The sequence below is a fragment of the Ochotona princeps genome, chromosome 2 (assembly GCF_030435755.1).
Source record: "Ochotona princeps isolate mOchPri1 chromosome 2, mOchPri1.hap1, whole genome shotgun sequence".
Classification (NCBI taxonomy): Eukaryota; Metazoa; Chordata; class Mammalia; order Lagomorpha; family Ochotonidae; genus Ochotona; species Ochotona princeps.
Window position 1 is genome coordinate 10,452,631 of NC_080833.1, and position 27,536 is coordinate 10,480,166.

Genomic DNA, 27,536 nt, shown 5'->3' on the forward strand with positions numbered 1-27,536 from the left:
GGGTGGGGTGGGGGCGGGTCCTGCCTGTCAGCAGGAAACACTCTGAACCAGGGGCCAGCAGGGATGTTCCAGAGTAAAAGTATAGCTGGCTGAGCTGTCCACACCAGAACAGAGCCCAATCTGAAACCCGAACTGGAGATGCAGCCTGGGGTCAGAGCTAGGCTCACCTGCAGCTAGGCCAGGAAGGACTGGACACAGTGGATTGATACATCTCACCCGGGTGGCCCAGCTTGAGCCTTGTGCTAACCACTAGGCTTCTGACCCAGGCCCACAGCACTGCAGGGAGCAGGGTCAGAAGCCAGCACCCCCCACAAGTCCCTGTCCAGCAAGGGCTGGTGCGGCAGGCGTGTGTAGACTGCCTCCCCCATCCCAAATGGCTTTTTGAGGGGAACCTAGCACAGACAGCACGAGCTCCTGGCACTTGCCCTGGCCCAGGGTGCGATGGCCCAAACCCTCACCTTGGTCATGTACTCCAACAGGCTGACGTGGATGGAGACCAGGCCTGAGAAGCCTTCGTCGGGGAAACGCAGGCCTTCCACGAAGAAGAGCAGCTCCGCCGAGCCGCCCGTGTATTTGACCACATGGTAGAGCTTCCGCCGGCCCAGGATGTGGATGTAGCGCTGGCCGAAGAATGGGTCTGTGGTAGAAAGGGACCTGCCCCATTAGGGAGAGTCCCTGGCAGGGGGAGGCCGGACAAGGGGGGCAGAGTGACTGTCCTCTAGACACACAGAGAAAAGCGTAGGCAGAAACTGGCCATAGTCCCATCACCGTCACTCACTGCCCAGCACTGCTGCGTGGCGCCACACCTGCCTGCCAGGGTCGTCAGGCACCTGGTGGCTGACTTTGGCACCTGTGCACAAGCTTGGCCCCTCGTGGATGGCGCACACAAAGAGAGGGCGGGCGGTACTGAGAGCATAGTGCTCAGATTAGTCGCACATCACAGGTGGGAAAACTGAGACTCTGAAAGGAGAGAGGGCTTATCTAAGATCATAAAGCCATTAAGTGGCTGGGCTGGGACTCAAATTCAGGCCTAATTTTGAGTCTCACACTCTCATTTCTTTTGTATCAATAAAACATGGGTGTGCCCGTTTGTGCTACAAGTTCCCTCCATGTAATGGAAACCATGAAGGTGCAGACACAGGACTTCTCACGGACAAGTGTCCCCTGAGAACTGTTTGCTGACTGGGCACAGCGCTGGTTCCCTCATGCGGACACTTGTGTCCAACTTCCTTCAGGCCCTGGTTTGTGACATTTGTAAAAGTCCAGCCAAGATCTTCACAAGCGTGGGATTTGGGGGTTTCTGCAGCCCTTGGCTTTTCCCTGTTGTAGTCTTTCTGAACAAGCTTGGCCAGCGGGCAGACAGGGACAGGTGGAGTCAGACTGGTGCCTGTCTGCTACGTGGTCATGCTTAATAATTGTATGCTGACAGAACCAGTGGCTCCCTGCTGGGCAGGCCAGGCCCACGTGGGGGATTCAGAGCACACAGAGTGAATGACCGGTCAGGGCAAGGACGGCCAAGGGCATCCTCTCTCCATGAGCGGTGCTGAGCCGAGGACCAGACTGTGAGGGCATGGGAGGCGTGCGAAGCAGGGGAGGGTGGGAGTTCTTGTCTGGTTACTTGGGGCAGGGAGAAGGGCAGGGGAGCCAAGAGAGGTCAGGGGGGGCATCTGTAGTGGGAAGGAGGATGAGCAAGTGATCAGTGAGTTCCCGTGGGTGCCAGCGTGGGAGCAGGAGGGACAGACGATACTTGCTACTTGCGTTGGTAAAGGCATGGCGATAGGGCCCTAGGCAGTCTCAGCAGGAATCCCTTTAAGCCCTGCAGAGCTGGAAGGGCAGAATCAGGCTCAGCTTAAGGCTTTTGGGAACAATGACAGGGGTTAGTGACCTGTAGCCCAAGGGTTAGGGCACCAACAAGGGAGGTGCATGGTGAGACCTTGGAAATGAACGGGGCCATCAGGATGCCTAATCTTACCAGGGGCATTTTCTGTACAGAACTAAGGTTCCCAGGGACGCTGGTTCAAGGACTGCTCTGGCTCGATAAGCTGTGAGACCTCAGGGAGTTCACTTAGCCTCCAAGCTTTAGCTTGTTCATCTGTTCAATGGGGGAATCCTGCTATCTATGCCACAGGGTCACTGCAAGGGACACAGCATCCCTGTCGCCTACTCGCCAGGAGCGTCCTCAGTCACATGTGGCGTGATCAGAGCCTGTGAATGAATCTCCACCTGCTTACTAACGCACTCTGGTGGAGGCTCTCGGGGCTGGGGTCGTGATGGGTGTGTGTGTGGTTAAGCTGCCATCTGTGTTGTCTGCATCCCATGTCGGCGTGCAGGTTTCAGTTCTGGTTCTGCTCTGCTTCCAGTCGGGATCTCTGCTAATGTGCCTGGGAAAGCGGCAGGTGATGGCCCAAGCACTGCGGCCCAGATACCCATGTGGGATGTTAGCCGGAGGTCTCGGAGGCAGGCGGAAAGCCGCTAGGTGGTGCCAAAAGTTCCTGCCAAGAGAGTAGTTGCCCCATACCAATTTAAATGGAGCTGACCAATCAGAAGACAACACATACCCTTACCTCGAGCCCAGTTGTCACAAGGACTATGTGCTCAGTGCAGGCGCGACTTCAGCAGCCTGCTACCTTAGCTACCCTGCAGACCAATGACCCTCGCCCGGGAGCAGATTTCCATAAACCTGGTCTCGGTAGTCCCGCTGTTTTGGTGTTATATATATATATATATAACATGGGACACCTAGATGGAGTTCCAGCAGCCTAGCTTCGGCCTGGCCTACTCTGAGCTGCTGCAGATGGCAGTGTGCTCTCTCTCTCTCTCGGCCACTCAAATTAATCAAGCAATCTTTTTTTTTTTTTTAAAAAAGAAATTTCCCTTTCACATTTCCTTCATTGGGTACAAGTACGCTGAATGTCCCAGGGACTTGTCACAGCCACACAGAGCAGGCAAAGGCCTTCTCATCCAGAAAGGACAGCTTGTGTCCCTGGACCCTAGCATGGGCACATCCAGGTGTACCTGCCTACAGTAATCATAGGTCCTCCCTCGCTCACATGCCCCAGGCTGCACTTGAACTGAGGCTCTGGGTGAGACAGGCCTAGGAGCCATTTCAATGGGCACAAGCGACAGCTCCAAAGCTTTCCCTGGGCTGCCAGCTGCTGGAGGTTTTGGGGAGGTAGGGGGAGACTTGGCTCTCTTTCCAGTACGTCTGCCCATGGCCTTGGCCCTGCTCACGTGGCCTGAGCCCTGTGACTTACAATGGGGCTCTATCCGGGGCCTCTCGCTGGCAGTTGGGGCCAGCTCCACTGAGGGTTGATTCTTCAGCAGGAACAAGGCAGCCATTGTTCCTGGAAGTCTCCTCCTCCCCCGCCTCGGGTCCCACTGGCTGCAGACCACACCCCTTTGCACGGCCAGCTCTGCCTGTAGGTACTGACACTGCCAACTCCCTGAGGAGTGGCCCTGAGCCTGGGGTCCAGGCATTGGCCTGAGCTGGCCAACCTCTGGCACAATCTGATACTTCCTGCCCCTTTGGGACCATCCCCCTGGGTGCCGCGTGTCACCAGTGGTCCCAGCTGCTTGGCCTGAGGGGTCTTCAGGGACAATGCCAGGAAACGCCTGGACATCCCATAGGGTAAGGTGCTGACTTTTGGGGTTCAGGGCAGAACCTGGGGCTGCAGCAGCAGCAGCCTAGGTCTTGTCTGGGCAACTGGAAACTGTTGCCCTCTGCCTTCTCTGTCACAGTCGATGCCACATGATCCCCAGACACGCAGCACCTGCTGCTTATAACGAGGCTCCCGGGAGCAGCTTGTGCACTGAGCCCCCAAAACACAACCCTTGTCCCAGGGACAGCTGGGACTCAGGTCATCTCCATGCTGCACCACACCTGAGGTCAGAGGAGACTGATCAGACCCCAGGGTCTGACCCTCCGGCTCAGGGCCAGGTTCTGCCAGGACACAGGTGACCATAGGAGGCTCGTGTGATACCAGCTGTTTCCAACCCCAGCCTATGCAGATCTGACAGCACCTGGAAGTGTTTGCGAGGAAGAGAAGGAAGTGGAGCCATAAGCGAATTCCTTCTCTTTGTGTGTGTCTATGAGTGCACTCGCATGTATCTGAGAGGATCCACCCTGCAGGCCACATTCTCATGGTCTCAATAACAGCTGCTCTCCGCAGGATGATAAGATCCCTGGTTCCGCTTTCCACCTGTTGACTCAGGACCCATCTCGTAGAGCAAGTGAGGGGGAGGGGAGCTACTGCACAGAGCTGAGTTCACTCCCATTAACAGACATCTGTAGCCCAGACACCACTGGCAGCGACAGGCTTCTGGGGTCAGGAAGCCCAGATCAGGGTCCTATCTGCAGCCCTCTTGTTCTTGTTATGGTAACCCTGGCCTGGACCTCAATATCAACATCCCCTGCCCCTAGAACTGTGGAAATAGTGGTGGATTCCAGAGACATTCCAACCTGTTTGAAGTCACTGCCCAGTGTCCAGGGAGGCTCAGAGGAGGGCTGACCTCCGTTGATCCCTGTCCATGCTTGCTCTGGCCAAACTGTCCAGCCTGCCTCCCCAATCCCCCCACGGTGACTGCCTGGTGCTAGTGGGCCGTCCAGGTACCCTACCTCCTCCCGCCTCTGCGCCCCCTTCCCCTGCACCTGCCCCAGGACTGTTCTGCTGAGGGAGAAATGCAGAGACATTAAAACGCTCTAATGGATTTCCACAGCTTTCAGAAACAAGCTGGTCTGCTTGCTCTGACCCTTGGTCTAGCCTGCCCACTGACCTTGACTTTCAACACCTCCCTTCCCTGTTCCCTCTGCTTGGAACCCTTTTCTCTCAGCATCTTCCTTGGCACCTGCTCAGTGTCCTTCTGTGTCTCAGCTCTGCTTTCCCCTTTTTGGACCATTCAGCAGGCAGCACCGGTGGGTCCATCTCATTGCCTCTAGTTCTGCTATTGGTTCTGTCTCCCTTGCTGGCTGCCAGCCGCTCCCAGGCAGTGGCGTGGGATGGTCCTGTTCTTTTGTTTGTTTGTTTGTTTTTAAATTTTTTTTCTATCCTGTTCTTGTAAGGGACCCTGGCTCTCGTTCAGCAGCTGGTACTGAGGGGCTCACCATGCATTCAAGGGGAGGAATCAGATAGGCCAGACAGTGGCAAAGGATTGGTTGTGTGGTGGGAACATTGTCCCTGCACTGTGGGGACCCAGGGCACCCCACCACCATCACAAGAAACAAGGGGTCAACTCCCTGAGGGTGCCATTATTTAAACATTGGAGAATTCAGCACCCTGTGGGTGCTGCCTCCCTGCCTCAGGTATCACACGGGGTTGTGGCTCAGGAAAGGGGGCCCACCGAAGCCTGGTCTCTCCTGGTTACTGGGGTAGGGAGAACACAGAGCCAAATCACTTGGGTTGGGGAGTTTTCTCCTTGCCTGGGACATCAATGATCTGCAGTCACAGTCACTTCCCGCCCTCCCAGGCACCTGCAGGGGCCATCACTGCTGACCGGAGGACCAGACCAGGGAGGGTCACTCACTCTCCACGTAGAACACGCCCACTTTGTCCGAGTCTGAAGCAGAAATGTAGAGAACCATCTCGTAGCCGGCAGGCAGGCGGTCAGGGCCTTTGGTGCGCAGGATCATCTGGGACATGTCCTTGAGGTCTGAGGGGCAGACAGGCGCCAGGGAGGTTAGAGTCCTATGGCTGGGAAAGTGGCTGGCCTCTGCCTTCTGCTTTGGTGACACCTGCTTGAGCCACAGAGAAGCAAGAAGCTCGCAGCACAGAGCACCTCCTACCAACCTTGTGGGGGGATGTCCCTCTATTCCTCCTCTTCCCCTTGTTTGCCAGAGCACCAATGTTCCCCAGATCCGCCAATGTTCCCCAGATCCGCCAGGGGTCAGGGCCTGGATCAAAGCTGCCAGCCTGGCAGGAGGCTCTCCTGGTGGATGTCAGTGCCACGGCTTTGCTGCCAGGTGTCCTCTGAGAAGGACACGGGCTGTGGCTGGGATTGCGTGGGGTCACTTGCTACCCTTTCCTACTGCCTTCCCATGATCCCACAGGGTCGTTTCTAGCCAGCAATTCTGGGGTTTAAATAATGCTGACACGTTCACTCTATACTTTATCACTTACTAAGAATTTTAAAAATCACATTTCCTGTTCAGCTGCTTGCTGCCACAATCCCTTTTTTGTTGGATAAGCTTTCCCCCAAGTTTTGGTTTTGTGTTGAGCTTTTTGGCTCACTACCGATTTCTGTTTGTCAACTAGAAATTTATGAGCGGAATGCTAACACATCTCAATTTAGTTCTAGAATGTCAAGAATTAAAGAGTGGGTTTAAAAGAAAAACAAAACAAAACAAAAACAAAAACAACAAAAAAACCAGCACATCTCATGGAACAGGATCCATGCTTTTGTTTTCTGCTGGTGGGGGTTGTAGTTCTCATTCCTGGGAGACCCAGGTCCACACCGGCCCCACCCTCGGCCCCGCCTAGGCAGGAGTGTGGCCTGTCTCTGCCCATGCCCATGGAGAAGGGGGTCCCCCTCGTTGGCACCTTCCTTGCTGTACACCTTCTCATCACCGCAGTCCTCCTGGGGTGTCCAGGGCGTGTCACGGTCACAGTTGACCAGCAGGATGGCTCCCTGGCCCTCAGGTCCCCAGGTCCAGGATGCCTGCAGCGGCAGGAAGAGAGGTCAGTGGCCCCTCCTCCGTGCCCACATGGACCCCAAAGGAGAGACAGTCCCAGGACACAGGAAAGAGTGACCAGTGCCCACCAAGGCAGCCGCCATTTGCAGTTGGGATACCCAGGTCTGATGTCGATGGAGGACCAGCCTGGGCAACAGAGAAAAGTTCAGCAGATTCGCTGACCATGGCATTGGTGGGCCTTACATGGCTGCCCGGTAGGGTGGAGGCAGGCAGGCAGAGGGTGGGTGGCCAGAGCATGAGAAACAGACTTTCCATGACAGGCCCTGCTATCCCCAGGGGTTTGCATGATGAGTGCTCCAAGTGGGACCTGCCTGGTCCTTGCCAGAGGCCTGTGGAAACAGACTGACCTGATTACTGCCCGGCTTTGGGTCCCATGAGGGGATCCCCTCTAACTTGTGTCAAGTCCCAAGTCCTAATGGGTCCTCTTTCTCCTTGTCACATCTTCTCTGCTTTGCCCCTGGCTCTCTGTGCCTCACACAGTGGCAGCCTCACCATTGCCCAGATTCCAAGCTCCTGGGCCTTCGCTGGTGCTGGTCTATCATCCTGCCTCTCTTCTCCTGGCCCTCTCTGTTCTCCCTTCCCATCTCAGCATAGCTGCCCATTCTTCCAGGAGTCCTTCCTGATTGTCCCGACTAGAGTTACACCTAGTACTTGAAGCATCCTTTAGGGGAGTGCTTGGGACAGTGATGCCAATACAGCCAGTGTGCCATCATTTCTCCAATGTGGGTATCCCCCACCCATGGACTCTGGGAGAGGTGCTGTGGGTCTCTGAACCTTTCTGCACCCCTGGGCCTGAGCTGGTTCTGCAATATCTATGACATCCAGCACTCCTTACCAGGTTGAGTCAAGAGAATGGGAAAGCGTCATTGGACCAGGTGTAGAAGTGATAACCAAGTTTAAGCCCTCAGGGCTGGTGTGACTGTGGAGGATGCAAAGCCCCTGGGAGGAGGTGGGAAGCTGGACCTCTGCTGAGTGTGTGTGTGTGTGCACGCGCGCAGGGCTGACTCAGGGCTGAGGGGTACCCCACAGAGGAGCCTGGAGGACAGGGAATCCCAGCTGGCCTGAAGTCCCATCACATGAGCCGAGCAGAGGAGTCATGGGCAGGCTGCAATTACCCTACCTTCTAAAGCCTCCTCTGTTTCTAACATAACCCAGGCAGCCAGTGATTACTCTTAAAGTCACATATCCCATGGCAACGATGCAATCGCACACAGAAGCATGACCTGGAGGGGCATGGAGCCACCCTGACTGGCCCCAAGACCTGGGTTAAACAGAAAGCCCGAAGAGCAGAGGCAGGGAATGTCATGCTCTCTGCACAACTGAAAAAATGCATGCATGCCCACCGTGCCACCTGTCATGCCACCCACTTCCTAGGAAGACATGGGCCTTGGTTGGGGAGCAGTGGGGAAGACAGAGGAAGGGAGAGAAACAAATACCTCAGGAACACATGAAGGAGAGAGATGAATGAATGAATGAATGAGAGCAGAAACGGGGTAGGGTGAGGGGCTGTGGCTGCTGCCCCAGAGGCAACAGGCCTCCCCGTGTCCTCAGCTGGCAAAGAAAAACAACAGGGTCAGGGCAGGCCCCTCTATTGCACTTGCTCTGTGCCAGTGCTTCTGTCTTTCCCAGCAGCTCCATGGCCCGGGCACGGATTGGGAGAGCGGGTGCATGCTGTGGCTGGGGGAACACGCTCAGAACCTGCTCTGCAGGTGTCCCTCAGAAAGCCTGGTTTGCTGCGTGTCTGGGAGCTGACTGGGGGCCTCAGTTTGTTGCTCTGAGAAATGGACTCAGTGGGGAGGAGGACCAGGGCTCCCAAGTGCCGGGTGGGTCTGCCACTAGAACAGGTACCTTCTGTGGGTTGTTCTTCTCCACCACACCATCGCGGTCTGCGTCCACGTCCAGGGAGATCTCTGGGGACAGGAGACATGGGTGAGCTTCAGGGCCAGCCACTGGGGTTGGCATTGGGTGTGAGAAGGTCCAGGACCATTTGTTCACTTGGACATTGGAAAGAGAGGGCCTTGCCAAAGTCCCTTTCTGCCGACGCTGCAGGCCAGGCAGCTCCTAGCTCCCAGCTCCCAGAGGGGAGGTGGGAAGCTCTGAACCCTCCTGGCCCTTTATTGCTGTGTGTGGCAGTGGGGAGCATGATCTTCTGGACACCTCTGGCGGTTTCTCTTCAGAGAGGTGAAGTTACACGGCCAAGGTCACTGAGTGGTGTCAGCAGAACTGGAGTGCTCCTTGCTTGTATGGTCTGATCACTAGCTTGCAGTTTGGAAACTGACAAATCCAGCACTTGCTAACTGCCTTCCCAGCCTGTCCTGGTACAAGAAAGCCTCTCTCTCTCTCTCTCTCCACTGCTCCCTCCCCCACTCCTCAGAACTCCCAAGGTCTACACTGCATGTCCAGGGACCAAGGGTTTCATTCTGGAGGTGCTGTGTCCCTCAAGTCTCTCCATGGGAGGGGTGTCTGTATGTCCAGGGCTCCTGGGAGGACCTGGGGCTCCTTCCTGGCTTCTCGTGGGAGAAGGACTCTGTCATGCAGACAGCCCTGTTGGGCTGCGGTATTAGATGGTGGTGCGTTCTAACATTTGCTTGAGTCAGGAAACCGTGGACAGGCTGCACAATCCTTCAGAGGCCCTGTTTGCTCACCTGTTGGTTCACCTGTACCACGACACCCTTCTGGCTACAGAACCTGCACTAATTGCCCTCGGGGGTTCTGGGCATCGTGAGCAATGTGGGGGACTGCCCCGGGCACTGCCCGCTCCCAGCCCGCAAGGAGCCACTAGGCGCCCTAAGATGACAATCACAAGTGCCTCAAGATACTGTCAGATGTTCTTGAGTGGTAAGACTGAGTTAGACACTCAAAGGCTGGGCTCAGGGTGTTGCGAGCAAGCCCTGGGACTGTCACAGAGTGAGGTGTGCCGGCTCCAGGGCCCAGAGGAGACTCGTCTCACACAGGGCAAGACTTGGACCGCGTTGGGACTGGGGTGGGAGCAGGTGCACTCCTGGCAGCGGGGAGGAGGGTCCTGGCATAGGAAGGACACTGATGTTATTCTTTCCTCTGTGACCCAGTCCATAGGAGTCAAGGCTCAGGTTCAAGTCCTCCATGTACATAGCTTATTCCTTCCTGACCCCAAAGGTGGTTTTTCTGGGCCCAGAAGGAGGCAAGAGGGCAGAGACTGTAGGATCCTTTGTGTTGGCAGCTGCCAGTGCCCTGGGCTGTGCTGGCACTGTGGGGCATGGCTCCATCAGCACCTGCTGCTGATCTTCTTCATAGTCCTGAGCGGGGCACTGGGCAGCCCACACAGAGCGGCTGCTCTCAGGGGGTGACCAAGGTAGTACCCAGGTCATGGGTGAGTGAACCCAGGCTTGGGGAGATTACTGCTGACACACTGCGCTGACCCCCGCAGGAAGGACCCTAGCAGAAGAAGGAGGTGGCCTCCCAGCTGAGGGCTTTGGGGCACACCAACACAGGCGTTGGCTTCTTCCCAGACCTTCTAGAACTTTCCTGGTGGTCCTACTCAATGGATGCTGCAGATCCAGCCTCCTGCAGGAGCCACTCCCGGGGTGCAACGGATCCTACCAGCTTCAATAGCTGCTGGGAATCACCCCGACCACACAACACGGGTGGAGAAACTGAGGCTGAATCAGGTTCAGTTCAGGCTGACCTACTTGGGCTGGATGGTCCCTACACCCTGCCCTGGCCTGCGACCCTGGGACTCTGCCTGACTGCATTGCAAGTCTCTTAACTTCAAACATTCTTCGCAGCCCATGGGAACCCTCTCCTGTGCCTGCCACCCTCCCTCAAGGCTCCCTACTCCAAGCTCCTCCTCCCCCTACCACCTCCCGAGGTGTCCCTTGCAGGGGTGTCCCCAGGGAGCCACACGGCATGGTGCTTGCAGGGACAGAGCCCAGGGCTGTCCCATCTGCCAGAGTGCTGGCCTCCTGGGGTGGCCCAGGCTTTCCCAGGGGAGGGAGATGTCGGGGAGGGCTGGGTTGTGGTGGAGCAGAGCAGGACGCTGCGGGGGTGTGGGAGGCACCTGTTTTACGGCCTCTGGGCTACAGGCATCTCCCGGAGGCTTTGGGTCCTACCTCAGCTTCCAGGAATAGCCCAGGCATCAGGTGGCGCCTGGGTGTGGGACGCATTACCGGAAAATGTCACAAGGAGTGGGCTCAAGGCAATCTGCCCCGGACTGAGACACTGAGGCACAGGCTGGCCAGGAGGCGGGACTGTGGGGGAGGGGACGAGGGCTAGCTTGGTCCCAATTATCCTGGGGCTCTGGGCTGAGCATCAGGGACTGTCAGGGAGGGATCAAGGGCTAGCCTGGCTCCGGTTATCCTGGGGCTCTGGGCTGGACTGAGGGGTTGCAACATGGAGGGGCTCCTTAGGTTGATGCTAAAACTGCCCAAGGTCCACACTTACAGGATCTTCAAAAGGTTTGCAGCAACAAGTGTGAATCATGAAAAATCTGGGTGGATTAAAAAAAAAACATTTTGGGGGCTCATTGTTTCCATGAACTGTTTGAAGGTCCTGTGTGTGTGTGTGCGCAGCTGGTACTGTGGAGCCCATGGCACAGGAAGGGAGGGGGTTGGTCCTCTCCATCTCTCATCCCCCATCCTACCCTTCGACGAGGAAGGCTTTGCAGAGCAGTCCCTGTGGGAAGCTTGAAGGCTTGTAGGGGTGGCTTAGTCCAGGCTCTCCCCTAGAGCTTGGACAAAGCAAGGCCCAGAGAAGGTGGGCTTCTTGCTGAGGTCACAGAGCGAGGTCACAGGTCCTTGGCAGGGACCTGGAAGCTGGACCTGTGGCCTGATTTGGTGCAGGGCATGGTGGGCTTGTTCCCAAATCCCAGGGAACAACTTTGCCCCAGGCAAAGAGAACCTGTAGTGGCCTGGGAGGAAGGGAGGCAGGAAAAGGCAGCTGCCCTGGTGAGCACCTACTCAGGGGCCTCTGCATGAGCCCTGTGCACCTGCCATCCATCCACTCCTGCACGGCACCATGGGAAACTCATTCTGCAGGGTCACAGTGTGGCAGCAAGGAGCAGAGCTGGAACTCGGGCCCATTTCCAGCTACTCTGAAGTGCTGGATGGGTCTGGAGGGCCTGCCAGTGAGATGGAGTCACCTCTGTGCCTGGGATGCCCAGGGCGAACCTGCCTTGGAATGTGGGGGCTCCAGGGCTCCTGAGGAAGATGACCAAAGGAAGAGAGAACCCGGAGGGGTCAGAGAGACCAGGGAGTCTCAAGAGAAACCCCAGGATCCCTGAAGGACTGGGAACCCCGGGTTCAGTGGGGGTGAGCTGATGTTGGCCCTCGCAATGCCCATGAAGGCCTTGTGCTCTGAGATGAGGCCCTGCCCACCTCACAAGTGAGCTTGCCGTGGGCATCCTGGATGGCAAGCTACTCCACGGATGCTTCCATTGTATTCTTGTGCCAGCACTGCAGCTGTCTCTTGTTTTGGGGAAAGGGGCATTTTACAGGATCTGCCTGTCTGGGACTTGGGACCATGACAGAATTCATTACTAACAAGTGAAAGCGTGGCACCTTAGGGTTGGAGCGTGGGCACCTGGGATCTCTCTTCAGCCGTGGGGAGAGCCCAGGCCTGCTAGAAGGCTCCTTACGGGCACAGGCAGCCCTCTGGCTATTACTTGCATGGTCCTGGCCTTTGCCCTTCCTGTCCCCACGTCCTCAGGTGTCCCTGTCTCAGTGGGGGTTGTGTTTCCTTGGTGACGGACATTTGAGATGGCCTGGGCATGGCGGGTGCAGGCGAAGCTCAGGCACGTGCCAGGGTTTGCCCGAGGCAGGAGTTTTTGGTTACCTCCCCCTCCCCCTGCACAGGGCCCCTGGGGTCACGGTCAGGTCTCTCACTGCAGGGCAGGGCACCCCCTCCGGGCAGAGAGAGGGTCAGGGTGATGGGTGAGCAAAGCTGCTCAGGAATGAGGTGTGAAATGGAAGTGTTCTGGGTTGAGCCTCTGCCAGTCATGGCACAGAGAAGGCTGTAAGAGCAGCCTGCTTCCTGGGGAGGTGCTGAGCTTGCCCCCACCCTGGGGAGGGGGGAACCCAGGAAGTGGCCTGATGTGCCACCACCACCACCCCCAGGATGTGGCTTGCTACAGCCTATCTGAGCCTTGCTTTTCTCACCTGCACAAGGGGGCTGTTGATGGCGTCTACCCTGGGAAGGGCCCTATGGAAAGACAAAAACTGCGATGGCGGAGTGTCTGCTCTTGGGGCCTGGCATTATGGAGCACCCCTCTTTCCCCTCTTCCTCCTCCTCTCTCTCCCCATCATAAAGTGCCGAGCACGGTCCTAGACACGGCACAGGGGCTGAGCCAACAGAGTTCTGTTGGAAGCCTCAGCATGCAGTCAGGGCTCCTTCCCCTCCCGCATGCAAGTCTGTCAAGGTTAAAACAGGGCTGGGTAGACAGTCAATCCCTCCGAAATGTCCTCCTGGCTCAAGTAGTCTATGATTTCAAAATAAAAGGCATGCAGGAGGCAAGGGGGGGTGACATCTGACTGCCGGCTAAGCAGAGGGCATGTCCATGACTCAGGCCCCACATCCCCTGCCTGCAGCCTGGTTCCTGGGGCCCTGGTCAGAGAAAAGAGTAGGAATAATCCCGGGTTCTGGAGCTGGCCAGCCATCAAGTTGCTGTGTGATTTTGAACAAAGTCCTTAACCTCTCTGAGCCTTGTGAGTCACATGGGCATGGACCAGATGAATTAAGGATCCTAGGCTGCATCTCTGTGCTCCCCCATTCCCTGCTGCACTGGGTATGGGGGGGCAGGGGAGAGGCAGCTGGGCTTGCCAAGGACACCCAGCAGTGACCCCCACTCACCAATGGCTGTGAGGAAGAGCCCAGCCTGGTCGATGGGGGCGTTCCCCTCTTCTTCATAGTAGCTGACGGTGACCTGGTGGGGACAGCACATAGGAGCAGTGAAGAGCAGGGGTCGTGGGTCACAAGCAGCAGAGCCCAGAGACACAACCCTCCCTGTCTTGTGCTTGTTGAGCCCTCTCTGACCCCTGAGCCCCCTATTCCAGGAAGCACTCCTGGGTTGCTGGGCTGATGTGCCCATATAACTGAACCAGATGGTTGGACTCCCCTCCTCGGAGAGTACGCCAGGAAGCCAGGGGCCTGTGTCCCCGGGGGCATTCTTCCATCTGCAGGGACCATATGGGTGTCTCCTTCCTCCTGAACTCCAGGGGCTGGGGTGGGGGGTTGTTGACTGAAAATGATGCCCATCAGCTCCTGGGGGAGCACATGGTGAGGGTGGCCTTCAAAAGTCCAGTTGGGGGGACAGCTCTGGTTCCAGTGTCACCACTGTGCCTGGCCTCAAGCACTTGGTGTCCCACAGTGGCTTATGGCTGTCACTTCTGATGATCTCGTGGTTCTGAGAACAGGGTGCCTGGCACTGCCAGTCCCCAGGGTCTGCCCTGACTGTCCTGTCCATGCAGCAACCCCTCGGCACGTGTGGCTACTGAGCGCTGAACATGTAGCTTTGAACGAAGTCTCTAGCCCCTCTGGATCTCATGGGTCAAATGACTCACTGGGAGCAGGTCAGTCAAAGACCCAAGGCTGCACTGTCCGTGACTCCAGAGTTGGGTCTGGGAAGGCTGGGGAGTGGCTGGTCCACCTACTTCTTGCTGTGTCCTTTATTGTGGCTTTGAGAAAGCAGAAAGGAGCACAGGTGTCTGGTCTAGGCCACCCAAATCCCAGCATGGCCCCCAGGCTCCTGTCCCCTGTGGAGGGTGGTTGTCCACACCCGATCCCCACCTGCCACATGGTACCTTGTCACTGCTGGCTTCGGTGCTTGCCTGGCTCATGGTGAGCCGCAGTGTGGTACTGGGCGAGAGGAGCCAGCGCTGCTTTCCGTTGGTAGCCACCTCATCTGCTTCCCCGTCCCGCACCACTTCCACCCACACGCCTTCCGAGTGCTTCAGACTGAAGGTCCGGGCTTCCGCTGGTGCCGCACTGTGGGGAGAGAGGGGTGGGGGTCAAGGGGGGTGCAGACTAGGTGGGAGAAGGGCGAGACTTCTGGAGAAGCAAGCCAGTAATGGTGAGGGCCTTCTGGGTTCCCTGGTGTAGGGGACTTCCCACCAAAGAACCCAGCCATGCTGGATCCACCGGGTAGTAAAGATGGGTGTATTGCTGGTGTGAGTTTGAAGCATTTGAGTCAGTGGCTGGACGGAGGGTGGGAGCCTCTAATGGGCTTCTCTGCACGTCTGATGATGGGAGGCAGCTCTGGTGGGTTTGGGGAACAGGTGGTATGACTGAGGTCCAGACAGAAGCAAGGCAGAGTGGGACCTAGAACCCTGGCTCCCTGTGTCTGAGAAAGTGCCTACAGCAGCTAGGCCAATGCCAAGAGCCTAGAATTCCATCTGGGTCTCCCAGGTGAGCATTAACAGAAAGCTGTAACGAGCAGTACTGCTGAGGCTCAAACCTGGGTCCTCTGATCCAGGTCACAGGTATCCCAAGCAGGGTTTCTTTCTTCTTTTTTTTTTTTTTAATCTTATTGCAAAGTCAGATACACAGAGAGGAGGAGAGACAGAGAGGACGATCTCCCATCTGATGATTCACTCCCCAAGTGACTGCAATGGTCGATGCTGTGCCAATCCGAAGCCAGGATCCAGGAACTTCTTCCGGGTCTCCCACGGGGTGCAGGGTCCCAAGGCTTTGGGCCGTCCTCAGCTGCTTTCCCAGGCCACAAGCAGGGAGCTGGATGGGAAGCGGGGCTGCTGGGACTAGAACTGGTCCCCATATGGGATCCTAGCACGTTCAAGGCGAGGACTTTAGCCACTAGGCCATGGCACTGGGCCCATGTAGGCTCTTTCTTAACCACTGTGCCAATACCTGCTCCCAGCTCCAGGTGCTGCTGGGGCTGCAAGACATTCAGCCAGGCTGCCAGGGGTGGCAGGGGAAGGTTGGAACCCAGTTAAGGAGCTGGTGGAGACTAGAGGGCAACACGATACAACACCTCATGTTTAGCTAAGGCAGCAGACTGCCAGCAGGCTCGTCTTCAAGTTCAGGATGTTCCCACTGACCCGCCTAAACAAGGTCATGCCAAGAATACCCAGCGCTTGTGAAGTTTTACATTAACGGAATCTCATGGAATCTACGCATTGTGATTGTTCCAACAGACTCCCTTGTGGCCCCAAAGATCTGCATAATCGTTAATGCTCGCTTCCTTGGGTCTATCCTGTGCTTGCCACCGTAAAAGCTGCGCTCTTCCTGGGAGGTGAGCGTCCACTGGCCTGCCTGAAGCCTCTCCTCAGCCCAGCTGCCGCTCAGAACTTCTCGAGTGAAATCTGTTTCTTTATGACTTCAGGATAGTGCACTTTGCCTGAACCATCTGTGGTTGGAGAATGGGTGTTGGAGACATCCAGCAGGGTGGTTCAGTGCTTAGTGACCTGGGCGGCCAAGGCTACTGGTGCGGGTCCCTGACGAAGGTCCCAGACAGCAGGAGCTACTGGCAGAGCCAAGGGGCTGGCAGGACAAGCGTGGGCGGGAAGCTGAGGAAATCAGTTGCAGGGCTACTCCTGCCCCTATCTGCCTCCCTCCCAGCTCTGTGGGAGGCAGGGGCCCATGTGAGGCTGGGTGCTCGGTGGCCTTGGCTGGGTGCCTTCTGTTCACATCATTGTTATCAGGGGCTGGATCCGAGGCCCAGCACATCACACAGCCAGTCAGGAGCAGGATGGAGCGGGGGCAGTAGGAGGACCTTTCCCACAGGGAGGACAGAGTCAGGAGTCCAGGCAACTGTGGCTCAACCATGCTAAGCAGACAGTTTCTCTTCATGGCAACCAAGAAACGCACTGTGCTGTCCCCATTCAAAACAAAGTGATCAGGAAAACCTGAGTGGCCTTCAAGTGGGTGGATGGGACTGGCTGGGGCAGCAGGAGTCCAGGGTGTGGGGGCAGAGTTTGGGCAGAATGCGGGAGAAAGCTATGGAAGGCCAGAGCAGGGGGTTGTCTCCCGGTTAGGTGTCTGCCCACCTGGACCTGGACCTGGACAGCCACGACTCTGCCACCTAGCTTCATCCCTGAGCTGCTGTTTGGAAGAACGGCTTCACACACACACACACACACACACACACACACACGACGCTCACCCTGATTCCCTGTGGGATGCATACCACTTGCCTTTATCCCACAGAGCCAGTGAGCAATTAGAAGAGGTATTGAGAGCTCAGGGTGGGGAGGGGGGGTGGTCATGCTCGGGCCCCACATCTTCCTGCCATGCAGCCCCAGTCCTGCCCTCCACACTGAGCCCATGGCTCTGGGCAGACAAAGGCAGCCAGTGTTCTTTGCATCCTGTTGGCTGCCTTCCACCCCGGAGGAAACTTTTAGGACCTGCCCCCACTCCATTACCCCTGCAGAAACCTGAGAGCTGGGGCACCTGGACACTCACTGTCCCTGGAGGCAATGGGGAGGGGCCCAGGGCAGCACAGAGGGTAGGGGAGTGACGGGGTGGTTATGGCCCCCTGGCACCTTGCCCGCATGGCATCCTGGCACCCAGGATATGGCTGTGCTCAGCGTCACCTGGGGAGAAATGAATGAATGAATGAACTCATCCTTTCTGACTGCCAGGACACATGACCAGTGATTTTGAATGGCAGAAATCAGGTCACGTGCTAACCTAAATGTCCAGAAGCCCCTTGGTGCCTACTGGAACTACAGACTGCAGATCCTGTTGCCTGGTGTCTAGCTGGGGATGAGCGGTCAACAGCTCCACTGGCTATGACTTCTCTGCGCACAGCTATGCAAATGCTGCTCCTTCTACTGGAAACACCCTTCCTTGCATTCTCTACCTGCCAAGCCCATCCCTCTGGGAGATGCGGCTCCATCTGCTGCCCTCAGCTTTACCTCCTCTCATGCCTTCTTGAAGGTACAGGATTGTACCTTCTTTTTGTTTCTGTGTTTTAGTACCTGGCCGGGAGCAGGTGCACAGTAAGGACAAGCGTTTGTTGTAGGAAGGGACGAGAGAAGACTCTGTGGTCTTCCAGTCCGTCAACCCCTGAGGGCTCCCAGAGCCAGCTGGGTGAAGAAGAGAACGTGGAGCTTGTGTTCAACAGAGGACACGATTCTGGCGTGATCCAAGCTGTGAGAATTGCAACAGTGAAGAGGCATGGGCGCTTCCAGGCCCTGGTCTGGGTTTCACGGGCGGCTTCCTGGAGGAAGTGGCATTTGTGCTGTGGGCTAAACTTTGTCCCCCTCTGGAGGACAGACCTGCATGGCTTCAAGTAGTGCTACCAGCATTTGAAGCTTGGGCATCAGCCTCACCTCTGCTGGAGCCAGGAAACCTGCATTCTTATTAGGCTCCCAAATGATACTGATGCTCCTGGTCCAGGGACCATGGTCTGAGAACTACTGGACTGGATGAAAAAGGGAGAGGGACAGGAAGTGAGATTCCCCTCCTCGGGAAGTGAGGATGGCGTGGGTGGGTGCTACATCAGCAGGTCTGGAACCTGGAAGGAGGTGGTGTGGCTGAGGGAGAGCAGGGTGAGGGCTATGGAGGGAGGAGAGGGCCCCTGGCAGTGGAGGGGGACATCGGCTTGAAGGGCCTGGGTGGCTCACTCAGCACCCGACTTGAGGCCATGACACGCCTGCCCTGGCTGACACCTGCCTCTTGCAGCTTGTCCATCCTGCCCGGGCCTCGTTAACACCTGCTGAGGCCCAGCCCCGCTCCTGGCAGCTTGAGTGTGATTTCCTGCCCTCGGGTGCTTGGGGGAATCTGAGGGGGAGTCCCAGCCACTGGCCTTGCCAGGAGGGCAGCCTGGATGCTGGAAGCTGTCAGTTTAGGTCTCAGGACGGCAGGAGCCCTGGTGGCAGGCAGCTGCTCCAGACAGGCCCCAGTGCAGGCAGGGCGCACTGAGCCTTCAGCCAGCGTCCTCCTCCTCCTGGTGCCCCCAGCAGCTTCTCCCCCATAGGCACTGGTGCTTCCAGCTGCCCCAGACTCCTCCTTAGTGACCAAACAGCTTAGTCTACGGTGACTGCCTTCCTCCAAAGTCTTCAATGGCTCCCTACTATCTTCAGATCCATAATGATGCACTTGAAGTCTGTGTTTGAGCTCCCTGGTCCTATGGCACCTTATCCTCCATATACTCCAATGATAGACAGGATGTTTCCGCCTCTGTGAGCCCCGCCCTTCCTGCCAAGTGCGTTTTCTCCTGCAGGGCACATCCTCAACCTGAGCCTTCACCTATCCTTTGAGACCCAGCTGAGTTTCCACCCCTTGCAGGAAGTCCTCCCTGAGCTCCCCAGTCAGAAGACATCTCACCTTTTCTTTGCAGGCTCCTCAACTAACACCCCTCCCACAGGCATTACAAACTCATTTAGGGCAGGGGCCCTTTTGTTGTCTCATAGTCTTTGTGTCCATAACAATATAGTAAAGCAAATTCAGGACTGCTGCCGAGTATCTGTCCACATGGTTTCAATGCCTTCTGTTGAGGACTCCATGAGCTCTGTGCCAATGCCATGCCATTTTATAGAGGGGTGCACTGAGGCCCGTGCAAGGCCAACACTTTCTCCAAATTTCACGGACAGTAATGACAGACTGCCACGTGCAGTAAGCTCCCACATATCCAGCCCTGGCTGCTCCTAGTCTGGGACAGAATTCACCTTCCTGCAGTCCTTCCAGTAGGGAAGCTTGGAGGGGGCGGGAAGAGTCAGGCCTAGCTCAGGAGAGAACCCCATGGGGGAGTGAGGGGCCCAGCTGGGGGGTACTGCAGGCTGGCTTCCTGTTCCTGATTCTCTGATAAATGAGCAAGATAAGCAGGCTTGTGCTGGTCTTGGACCATAGAGGCTGGCAGGGCCCCCAGTGGAGAGGGCAGTCTCCACCATAGTGTGGTAGGTGCCTGGCCAGCTGAGTGGTGGGCAGTGGGGAGAGTCCCTGCCAGGGATACCCACTGGGCCAGAGGAGGAAGACCCTCAGGGACCCCAGCTCTGCAGTGAGCAAGCTGTGGCCCAGGCCTGCCTCCCCACCCTCCCACTGCCTGGGAGCTGGCCTGAACCCAGAGCCTAGGAGCCGCTCTGGCAGGACCTCCCAGTTGGAGCTGAAGGCCCTGGGTGTTGTTCTAATTTATGGGGCCACCTGACCTGGGCTGGATTCCACCTAGCATCATTCACTCGGGAACAAGTGCCAAACTCGGCCACAAGCCCTTGACCTTCTATAGTGCCAGGCCCTGGTGGTTGAGGGTGGGGAGCTCAGCCCCTGATGGGCAGATCCAGGGACACCACTGCCCTCCTCCTGTCATTCATTCATTCATTCATTCATTCATTCCACCAAGAGTCCTCCCTAGAGAGGAGAGCAATATGGGAGGAGTTCAGGAGGCAGCCCGGCAGAGGTGACAGGTGGTGGTGGGGATGGAAGGGGCTCCATGCTCCCCCACAACCTGACGTGTCACCTCCAACCAAAAGTGTTCACTTCTGCTTCCCCCACCCCAGGAGGGGAGGGTGGCAGTAGTCCCTAACCTGCTACAAGGTCATGAGATTGAGCCATACGTGGGATGAGCAGGCACTTTGCTAAGCAGGCTGCCTGGCACACAAGTACAGGCCACTCACAATGAGAGAGGAACAGGCTGATCTGCAATGGAAAAATAAAATGGACAACTAGGCTGAGATGCCTAGGGCTTGGCTTGGGGCACCGCCACATGCTTCGGGGTGGTCAGGAGAGCTGCTTGGAGGAGGGGTATTGGAGCTGAGGCTTGACTGACAGGTGTCAGTCAGGGACTGCTCAGACAGCATGTGCAAAGACCCTGAAGTGGCTGGGTGTTTGATGCCTACAAAGGCCAAGAGTATTAACACTGCCAGTATGGCTGCCATGCAGCCTGTGCAGGGGACCTGCCAGGGGACAGTGTCCAGGACCTGGTGCACTCTGGGGAGGAGGACCCCTTGGCACTGCAAGATCCCAGAACCGCAAAGTGGACTTCAGACCCTCCCGGCCTCTGTCCTGATGAGACTTTTGGAAGTAAATGCATTGCCAGCACTTGCTCCCAGCCAGAGACAAAGCCTGGAGGGACAGTCAGAGGACGGGGAGGGGGAGAGGGAGGGAGGTTCAGTTCTCCAGGCTCATCTCCAAGTAGGATGCACACCTGTTCTCTCTCCACTTCCCGCACATGTTATCTGAGTCTAGGAATGCTGCCCTGAACCCTCTTTCTGTCTTCTGCCAGAGAGTGGTGGGCGAGCAAAATAGCTGCTCAGCCTACAACCTGGGGACTCCTAGGCAAGGAGCAGGGGCAGCACCTTGCAGCACCCCACCCCTACCTCACGGGTGTGATCAGGTGTGAGTGGGTACCCCCTCTGCAGGTGCAGGAGACAGTGGCGGTCACCTGTTCTCCATCCCTGGACCTCAGGATGCAGAAGAAGCGACACTGGCTGTAGCCAGAATGCTCAATCCTAGACAAGTACACCAACCAAGATGCCATTTCCAAGGCCAGGTCTTGGGGTTCAGCGGGGAGACAGCAGTGTAAGTGGCCCCCACTCTACTTCTGACTCCAGTGTCAGTGTGAGTCAGGTGAGGGCCCAGGCCAGTCCCAACGACCCAGGGGCTGTCCCTGGGGGTGGGGGCTTAGGGCTGTCACTAGGGAGAGCAAGGCGTGGGGCTGCCCCTTGGGGTGGGGGGCATGAGGTAAGGTGCACCTGAGCCATTTCTAGGGCAAATATATTTGGGAGCAGCAGTAAGAGACAGCAAGTATCTTTAATAACAATCACTAAATATTCTCTAGAAAAAAATCCTACTTCCTCCTTTCTTTGCAAATATTCATGGCTTGCTGGAGACCAGCAGCCATGGAAGGGACCAGTCTTTCTAGGAGAGTGAGCTGCATAGCACCCATTCTCCTGGTGGCTTGGATGAGCTCTTGGCCGCAGTTTTTGGGTGCAGTTTTTGGGTGCTCAACACCGTGGCCTTATCATGGGGTGCAGTGTGCTGTGTCCTCTGGTGGGATCTCATTTTGGGTTGATGGATACTCAGAGAGGTGAAGGTGTCTGTTCAAAATGACACAGCAAGGGAGTGGGAACCTCAAGCCTTCCTCTTCGCACGGCCCGGCAGCCTTCCCAGCACCTGGAATCCATCCTCACCCTGAGCACCTGCAGTGAAGGGCAGAGGGGGCTCATCCAGGGAGGATAGCTCCTGTCCAGGCCACCAGAGCAGAGGAGGAACAGGTCAGGGGCCACTGCTGTGGGTCTAAGGGGAAGACGCTGCAGGTGCAGCTCAGGGAGGGAGTTGAAGCCAGGGGAGCAGGCAGGTGCTAGGGCAGCTCACCCACCTTTGTGACTCACAGCATTTCCCACTGAACGGGTCCACAGCCTACCAGACCTTGTTCCTTGGGGTTCCCTCAGAGGCCCCAGCCTTGAGCCCAGGGACTATCTCTGGGCCCGGAAGAACTCTGCAGGAAGTGGAGACCAACTGGGAATGAAGTCTCAGGGGACAAAGGTGGGGTGGGGACACAGGCTATGAGAGTTGTGTATTGTAGTCTACCGGCTTTGGGGCTGTCTCCATGCAAATGGACCTAGGCCTGAGTTCCGTGTGACTTAGGGCAAATGACCTCAGGTTTCTGAACCTCACTTTCCTCATCTGCAGAATGGGACACAGAATCATCATCTGTGCACCCTGCAGCTAGGACAGAGCCAGAGGAGGTGCTCCTGCATGTGTCCTGCTGCGGTCAGCATGACAGCAGCTGTATGTGGCCTACACAGCTTGGGGACAGTGATAGCGGGTGTGGTTAGGAGTGCCATAAAATGTCCTGCCATGCTCAGGACAGTGTCCCAAGAGTAAGGAATTTCCTGGGGGCCAGCATTTGGCCTAATGGCTAGGACACCTGCATCCCATAGTGGGGTACCTGGCTTTCTGATAACATAGACCCTGGGAGGCAGGGGTGATGGCTCAAGCTGCTGGGTCCCTACCACCCAGCCAGGAGACCTGGATTGGGGTCCCAGCCCCTAAATGCCGGCTTGGCCCGACTCCAGCTATGGTGGGCACATAAGGAACAGAACCAGCAGGTAGGAGCTTTCTCTCTGTGTTTCTCTGACTCTTACATAAAGAAGTAAATACGGGGCCCGGCGCAGTAGTGTAGTGGCTAAAGTCCTCGCCTTGAACATGCCAGGATCCCATAAGGGCGCCAGTTCTAATCCCGGTGGCCCCACTTCCCGTCCAGCTCCCTGCCTGTGGCCTGGGAGAGCAGTAGAGGACGGGCCCAGGGCTTTGGGACCCTGCACCCCTGTGGGAGACCCAGAGGAGGTTCCTGGCTTCGGATTGGCTCAGCACCGGTCACTGCAGCTGCTTAGGGAGTGAACCATCGGATGGAAGATCTTTCTCTGTCTCTCCTCCTCTCTGTATATCTGCCTTTTCGATATAAATAAATAGATCTTTTTTTTAAAAGAAGTAAATACGTAATTTTTAAAAATGCAAGAAAGTTACGCAGCTCCACATGCACTCAGGCCAAGACGGAGAAGGTACGCTGAGGGCTTCCCTGCAGGGACCACGTGGCTGTTGGGCCCCAGTGGGTGTCTGAGTGTAACACTTCCAGTCAATTTCAGACTTAGCACAGAAGACATAAGGCAAATTGTCTCACTAATAACTCACACCTTGATTACATCTGGAACTCATGTTTTGACTATATCAAGCTATCATTCAAATTAATTATGCCTGTTTATTTGAATTTAAAAATGCAGGCAGCTGGAGCACTTAAATGACAACTGCAGTTCATGTATGCCTTTGCTCTCCACAGCGTTGGCCTAGACTGCTCTGCTTCCCCGGGTGCTGAGGGGCTCCCAGGTGCAGGGGGCTGCTGGCGCCATGGCCGTGGCTGGCATCTGGAGGTGCCATAGAGGGAGCTGTCACAGAGCCATAGATGCTTACCTGCTGGGGGGGTGGGGAGCAGAACCCCTCCTCTGCTCCCCACCCCCCTGCTGGAGGCCCCAGGCCAGCCTGGCAGGTGGCACTAAAAGTGCCCCAGCAAACAAACAGGCGGGTCTGGTGACAGCTGAGGCTTAGAGACCTCGGCATCCTGGCTCCTGCTCCATTCCCTGGCAGTGCCGGGGTCAGAGCTGGGGTGGGGGAGGAGGTGTGCTCTCCTAGGCTGCTGGCACTGTGACCACGCTTTCCCTGCTGCCCGATACTCAGAGACCATCCATCCCGTCCTAGGGGGTTTGCTTGTGGGGCTGCCGGGGAGGGGCAGAGGAACCAAGCATCGTCCTGGGCCAGGGTGTGGTGGTCTCAGCGCGGTGGGCACCTGTGGCGGGGGGGCCGAGGAGGTGGAGACAATGGGCTGGGGACGGCTTGAGGGGACACATGGGGGGGGGACTTTGGTGGGGCCTGGGTGTTCCAGGGCTCAGCACCATTTGGAAAACTAAGGCGCAATGGTACGTTGGCTGGGGGACCCTACCGCTCAAGGCACAGAGCAGTTAGGGGACACACCCTGGTCAGCGGCAATGGTGTCCCTGCAGAGCCCTGCCTTCCAGCCCTGACCCCTGCCACCCTGGCAAAGGGGAATCTCAAATGCTTGGAGCAGAGGCTACCAATCAAACTCGGGTGGTACCCCATGGGGGACCCCACCCATCCTTTCACTCACACTAGCCTGCACACTGGGGGAGCAGCTCATGGTTTGGCTGCATCCTGGGGCCTGCCTGGGGTGGTGCTAGGGCTCAGAAAAACCCGGAATTCCGCCAAGTTCAGGAAGGGGGGCGGGACAGAATCCCGAATCGTGGAGAGCTCTTCAAAGATTCTTGCTCCAATGCCCTCAGCAGGTGGATTGTGGACCCTCTCTGGTTCCTGAGCAAAGTCAGGGAAAGCCATTTGGGAACACTGATCTCAAGGGCAGTACTTGGGGAGGGTAAGCATTAGCAGCCCCTGCAGGGCGAAATCGGAGCCCTGGTCATTCCCAAGGCCAGATTCCTCCTTCGGGGGAAGCTCTTCATCGGTGCCGTCCCAGTCCCTAGCCACTCTCAGAGGGCAGGGCATGGGGAGCAGCGGCAGTGGTGGGCGGTGAGTCAGGAGGGTCCGAGGCGAAGGCGGTGGGGAAGTGAAAGCGGTGCGGTGGTGGGGAAGCTGTGCGAGGGCGGAGCCGCGGCGAGCGGCAGTGGGCGGCCGGGGGCGCAGGGGGGCAGCGGTCGTGAGGCTGTGTCAGGGTGCCCGGGACGGTCTCGGGACGTCGGGCAAGTAAGTAGACACAAGATGGGGGGGTTGTTGGGTTTCAGGGTAGAAACGATTCGGCTTTGGGGTGCGAGGACCCAGGGATGAGGGGCAGCTGAAGGAAGGCTGCCCACGTCCCCGAAGGAGTCTCAGGGTTCCTTGCACGGTGTGTGTGGGGGGGGTGTCGGCATCTGGGCCCCCTAGTGCTGCGTCTGGAGGGATTCACGGGCGCTCACCTGTAGACGTCGGTCCACAGCGGCGTGCCCAGCACGTACACCGCCTCCACGCGGCTCCCGTGCTGCAGCCGCACGGTCCGTTCGCGTAGCATCTTCTCGGCGCTCGCTCGTGCGGGTCTGCAGGGAGCACCTGCAGCAGGTGAGCGCGTTGCAGCAGCCTGGGAAGCCGCGGCCCCTACGGGCGCCTTATCGCAGGGCAGGAGGGCGGGGCGGCTCGCCAGGGTCCTCTCCCAGTGGGTCTCGGGCCCATCCGTCAAGCGTGGCCCCGCCCACAGCCCTACCCGCCCTGCAGTGGTGTGGGATTAGCAATGGGCACCCTGCTGCTTCGCGAGCTGGGACTGGGCCAGGTGTCGCCCTTGGAGGGCGGGAACCCAATGCGAATCTGTCGCTGCAGCCTCCGCCGCTGCACATCAGCACTTGAACCCAGACACTTCCGTTTGGGGTACACAGGCGTCCCCAATAGTGTCTTTTCTGTCGCCCCAGACACTCGCTCCTGGCTCTTTCTCGCCTTCGACAGATCTTCAGTGGCTCCTGGGTGCTGGGCACCGCGAGGCAGGTCTGGGTGCCCATGCCCCAGATGGGGTTTGGCTGAGAGCAGAGAGGGGCTATTTCTTTTTTTTCTTTTTTTAAAAAATATTTATTTATTTCATTACAAAGTCAGATATACAGAGAGGAGGAGAGACAGAGAGGAAGATCCTCCGTCCGATGATTCACCCCAAGTGAGCCGCAACGGCCGGTGGGAGCCGATCCGGAGCCGGGAACCTGGAACCTCCTCCGGGTCTCCCACACGGGTGCAGGGTCCCAAAGCATTGGGCCGTCCTCCACTGCCTTCCCAGGCCACAAGCAGGGAGCTGGATGGGAAGTGGAGCTGCTGGGATCGGAACCGGCGCCCATATGGGATCCCGAGGCGCTCAAGGCGAGGACTTTAGCCGCTAGGCCCGGGCTATTTCTTCTTCTTCTTCTTTTTTTTTTTTTTACTTTTTAAAATTATTTTTTATTTTTAATTCATTAATTACATTGTATTATGTGACACAGTTTCATAGGTACTTGGGTTCTCCCCACCCCTCCCCAAACCCTCCCACCATGGTGGAGTCCTCCACCTTGTTGCATAACCACGGTTCAAGTTCAGTTGAGATTCCCCCATTGCAAGCATATACCAAACATAGAGTCCAGCATCTTATTGTCCAGTCAAGTTCAACGGCTACTTAGGTATACCCTCTCTGGTCTGAAGACAGAGCCGGGCTATTTCTTCTTAAAGGAGGTCTTTGCTCACGGAAGGGAGGAGAGGGGGCTGCCTGAGTGGGTCCAGGACGCTGGACAGAGCCGAGTACCTGTCCATACCTCCAAGCATGACATCAACCTCACACCGGGAAGATGCAGAGGGGTGGGGGTGAAGCCCAGGAGCGAAGGCTCCTTGATCTGAATGTCTAGCCAAGACACTGACAGGCGCGTGAAGGGAGGAGCCTGGACAGGGGCGGTGGTGACTTGGGTTGTTGGGCGGTCCTGGTGCCCTGGGCGAGGCTCCTGGGCTGGGGACAGGCCTGAGGACCCTGGCAGGGAGCAGCGTGACAGGGCCGGAGAGGAGGGGATCGCTGTGAGCGGTGTTTATGGGCTCAGATTTGGATGGCACCTGGTGATGGAAAAGATGTGCCAGCTGAGGGATAGGCAGGGGGCGAGGATTAGGGCCCCGTTTCTGGCCTGGACTGCGGAGGGATGCCACTCAGAGGTCAGTGTGTCCTGCGGAGCCCGAGGGGTGGTATGACATTCAATGGGAACCCGATGTTTTGCTGCCTCCCAGGGGTTTCCCTTGGGACCGGGACAGCTCAGTCATGTGTGAGCTAGACCAGAAAGTGGTGGTGGTGGTGGTGGTAGGGGGATAGGCAGAAGCTGTGAGAGGAGCCCGGTGGGGCTGTGGGAGCTCCAGGAAAGGGTGTGGACAAAACGCCCAGAGCTGACCCACCCAGCCCCGTGACTGCCACACTCGCCCCCAAAGCCACCCAAGTTCAGAAGTGGTGAGGAGCCTAGTTACTCTTGTGCAGTGGGGGATTCCGGAATTCTGCAGTGTGCCCTCCAGAAATGGGAAACTTCTGATTGGCTCTTGGCAGCCCCTCTGAGCTCATTGTCCAATCAGGAGGCAGCCCATGGGTGGCTAAGCCAACTCCCCAGGCCTTGGTAAAGATGGGGTTTGCTTGTGCGTGCCGTGGGGCCACCTGCCTAGGTGGAGCTGACTGCGATGTCCCCCAGCTGGGCATGCCCCTGGGCGCCCCTCTGCCCTCACTGAGCCCTTACTGGTGCAGATGGAGCCCAGATTCCAGGGTTCCCCACTTGTGGAGATAGGGGTTCATAGAGCAGCCCATCTCACCACTGTGAAACTCCCCCCTGGAGTTGGGGGAAACTGCGTGCTGTCTTAGTGTTGGGTCATTACAGCATCCCAGTGAGCCCCCAGTTTCCATCTCCACAGACTGGATGGTCAGGGGAGGGGTCCAAGGCCACCCTAGGGGAAGGCT

General features: G+C 57.3%; 1 protein-coding gene across 1 annotated transcript in view; it reads right to left on the minus strand.

The window, feature by feature from the left end:
* The window catches only part of PADI2 (peptidyl arginine deiminase 2), a 36,052-nt gene extending 10,785 nt beyond the window's left edge, over positions 1–25,267 (minus strand). The window contains exons 1-7 of the mRNA XM_004592324.3: positions 25,030–25,267; positions 14,458–14,641; positions 13,508–13,580; positions 8,534–8,595; positions 6,534–6,651; positions 5,521–5,646; positions 459–637 (exon numbers count right to left, since the gene is read on the minus strand). Of these exons, the coding sequence (XP_004592381.2) occupies positions 459–637; positions 5,521–5,646; positions 6,534–6,651; positions 8,534–8,595; positions 13,508–13,580; positions 14,458–14,641; positions 25,030–25,121 (834 nt within the window). The 5' untranslated portion in view covers positions 25,122–25,267. The remainder of the gene's footprint in view (positions 1–458; positions 638–5,520; positions 5,647–6,533; positions 6,652–8,533; positions 8,596–13,507; positions 13,581–14,457; positions 14,642–25,029) is intronic.
* Positions 25,268–27,536: the final 2,269 nt, after the last annotated feature.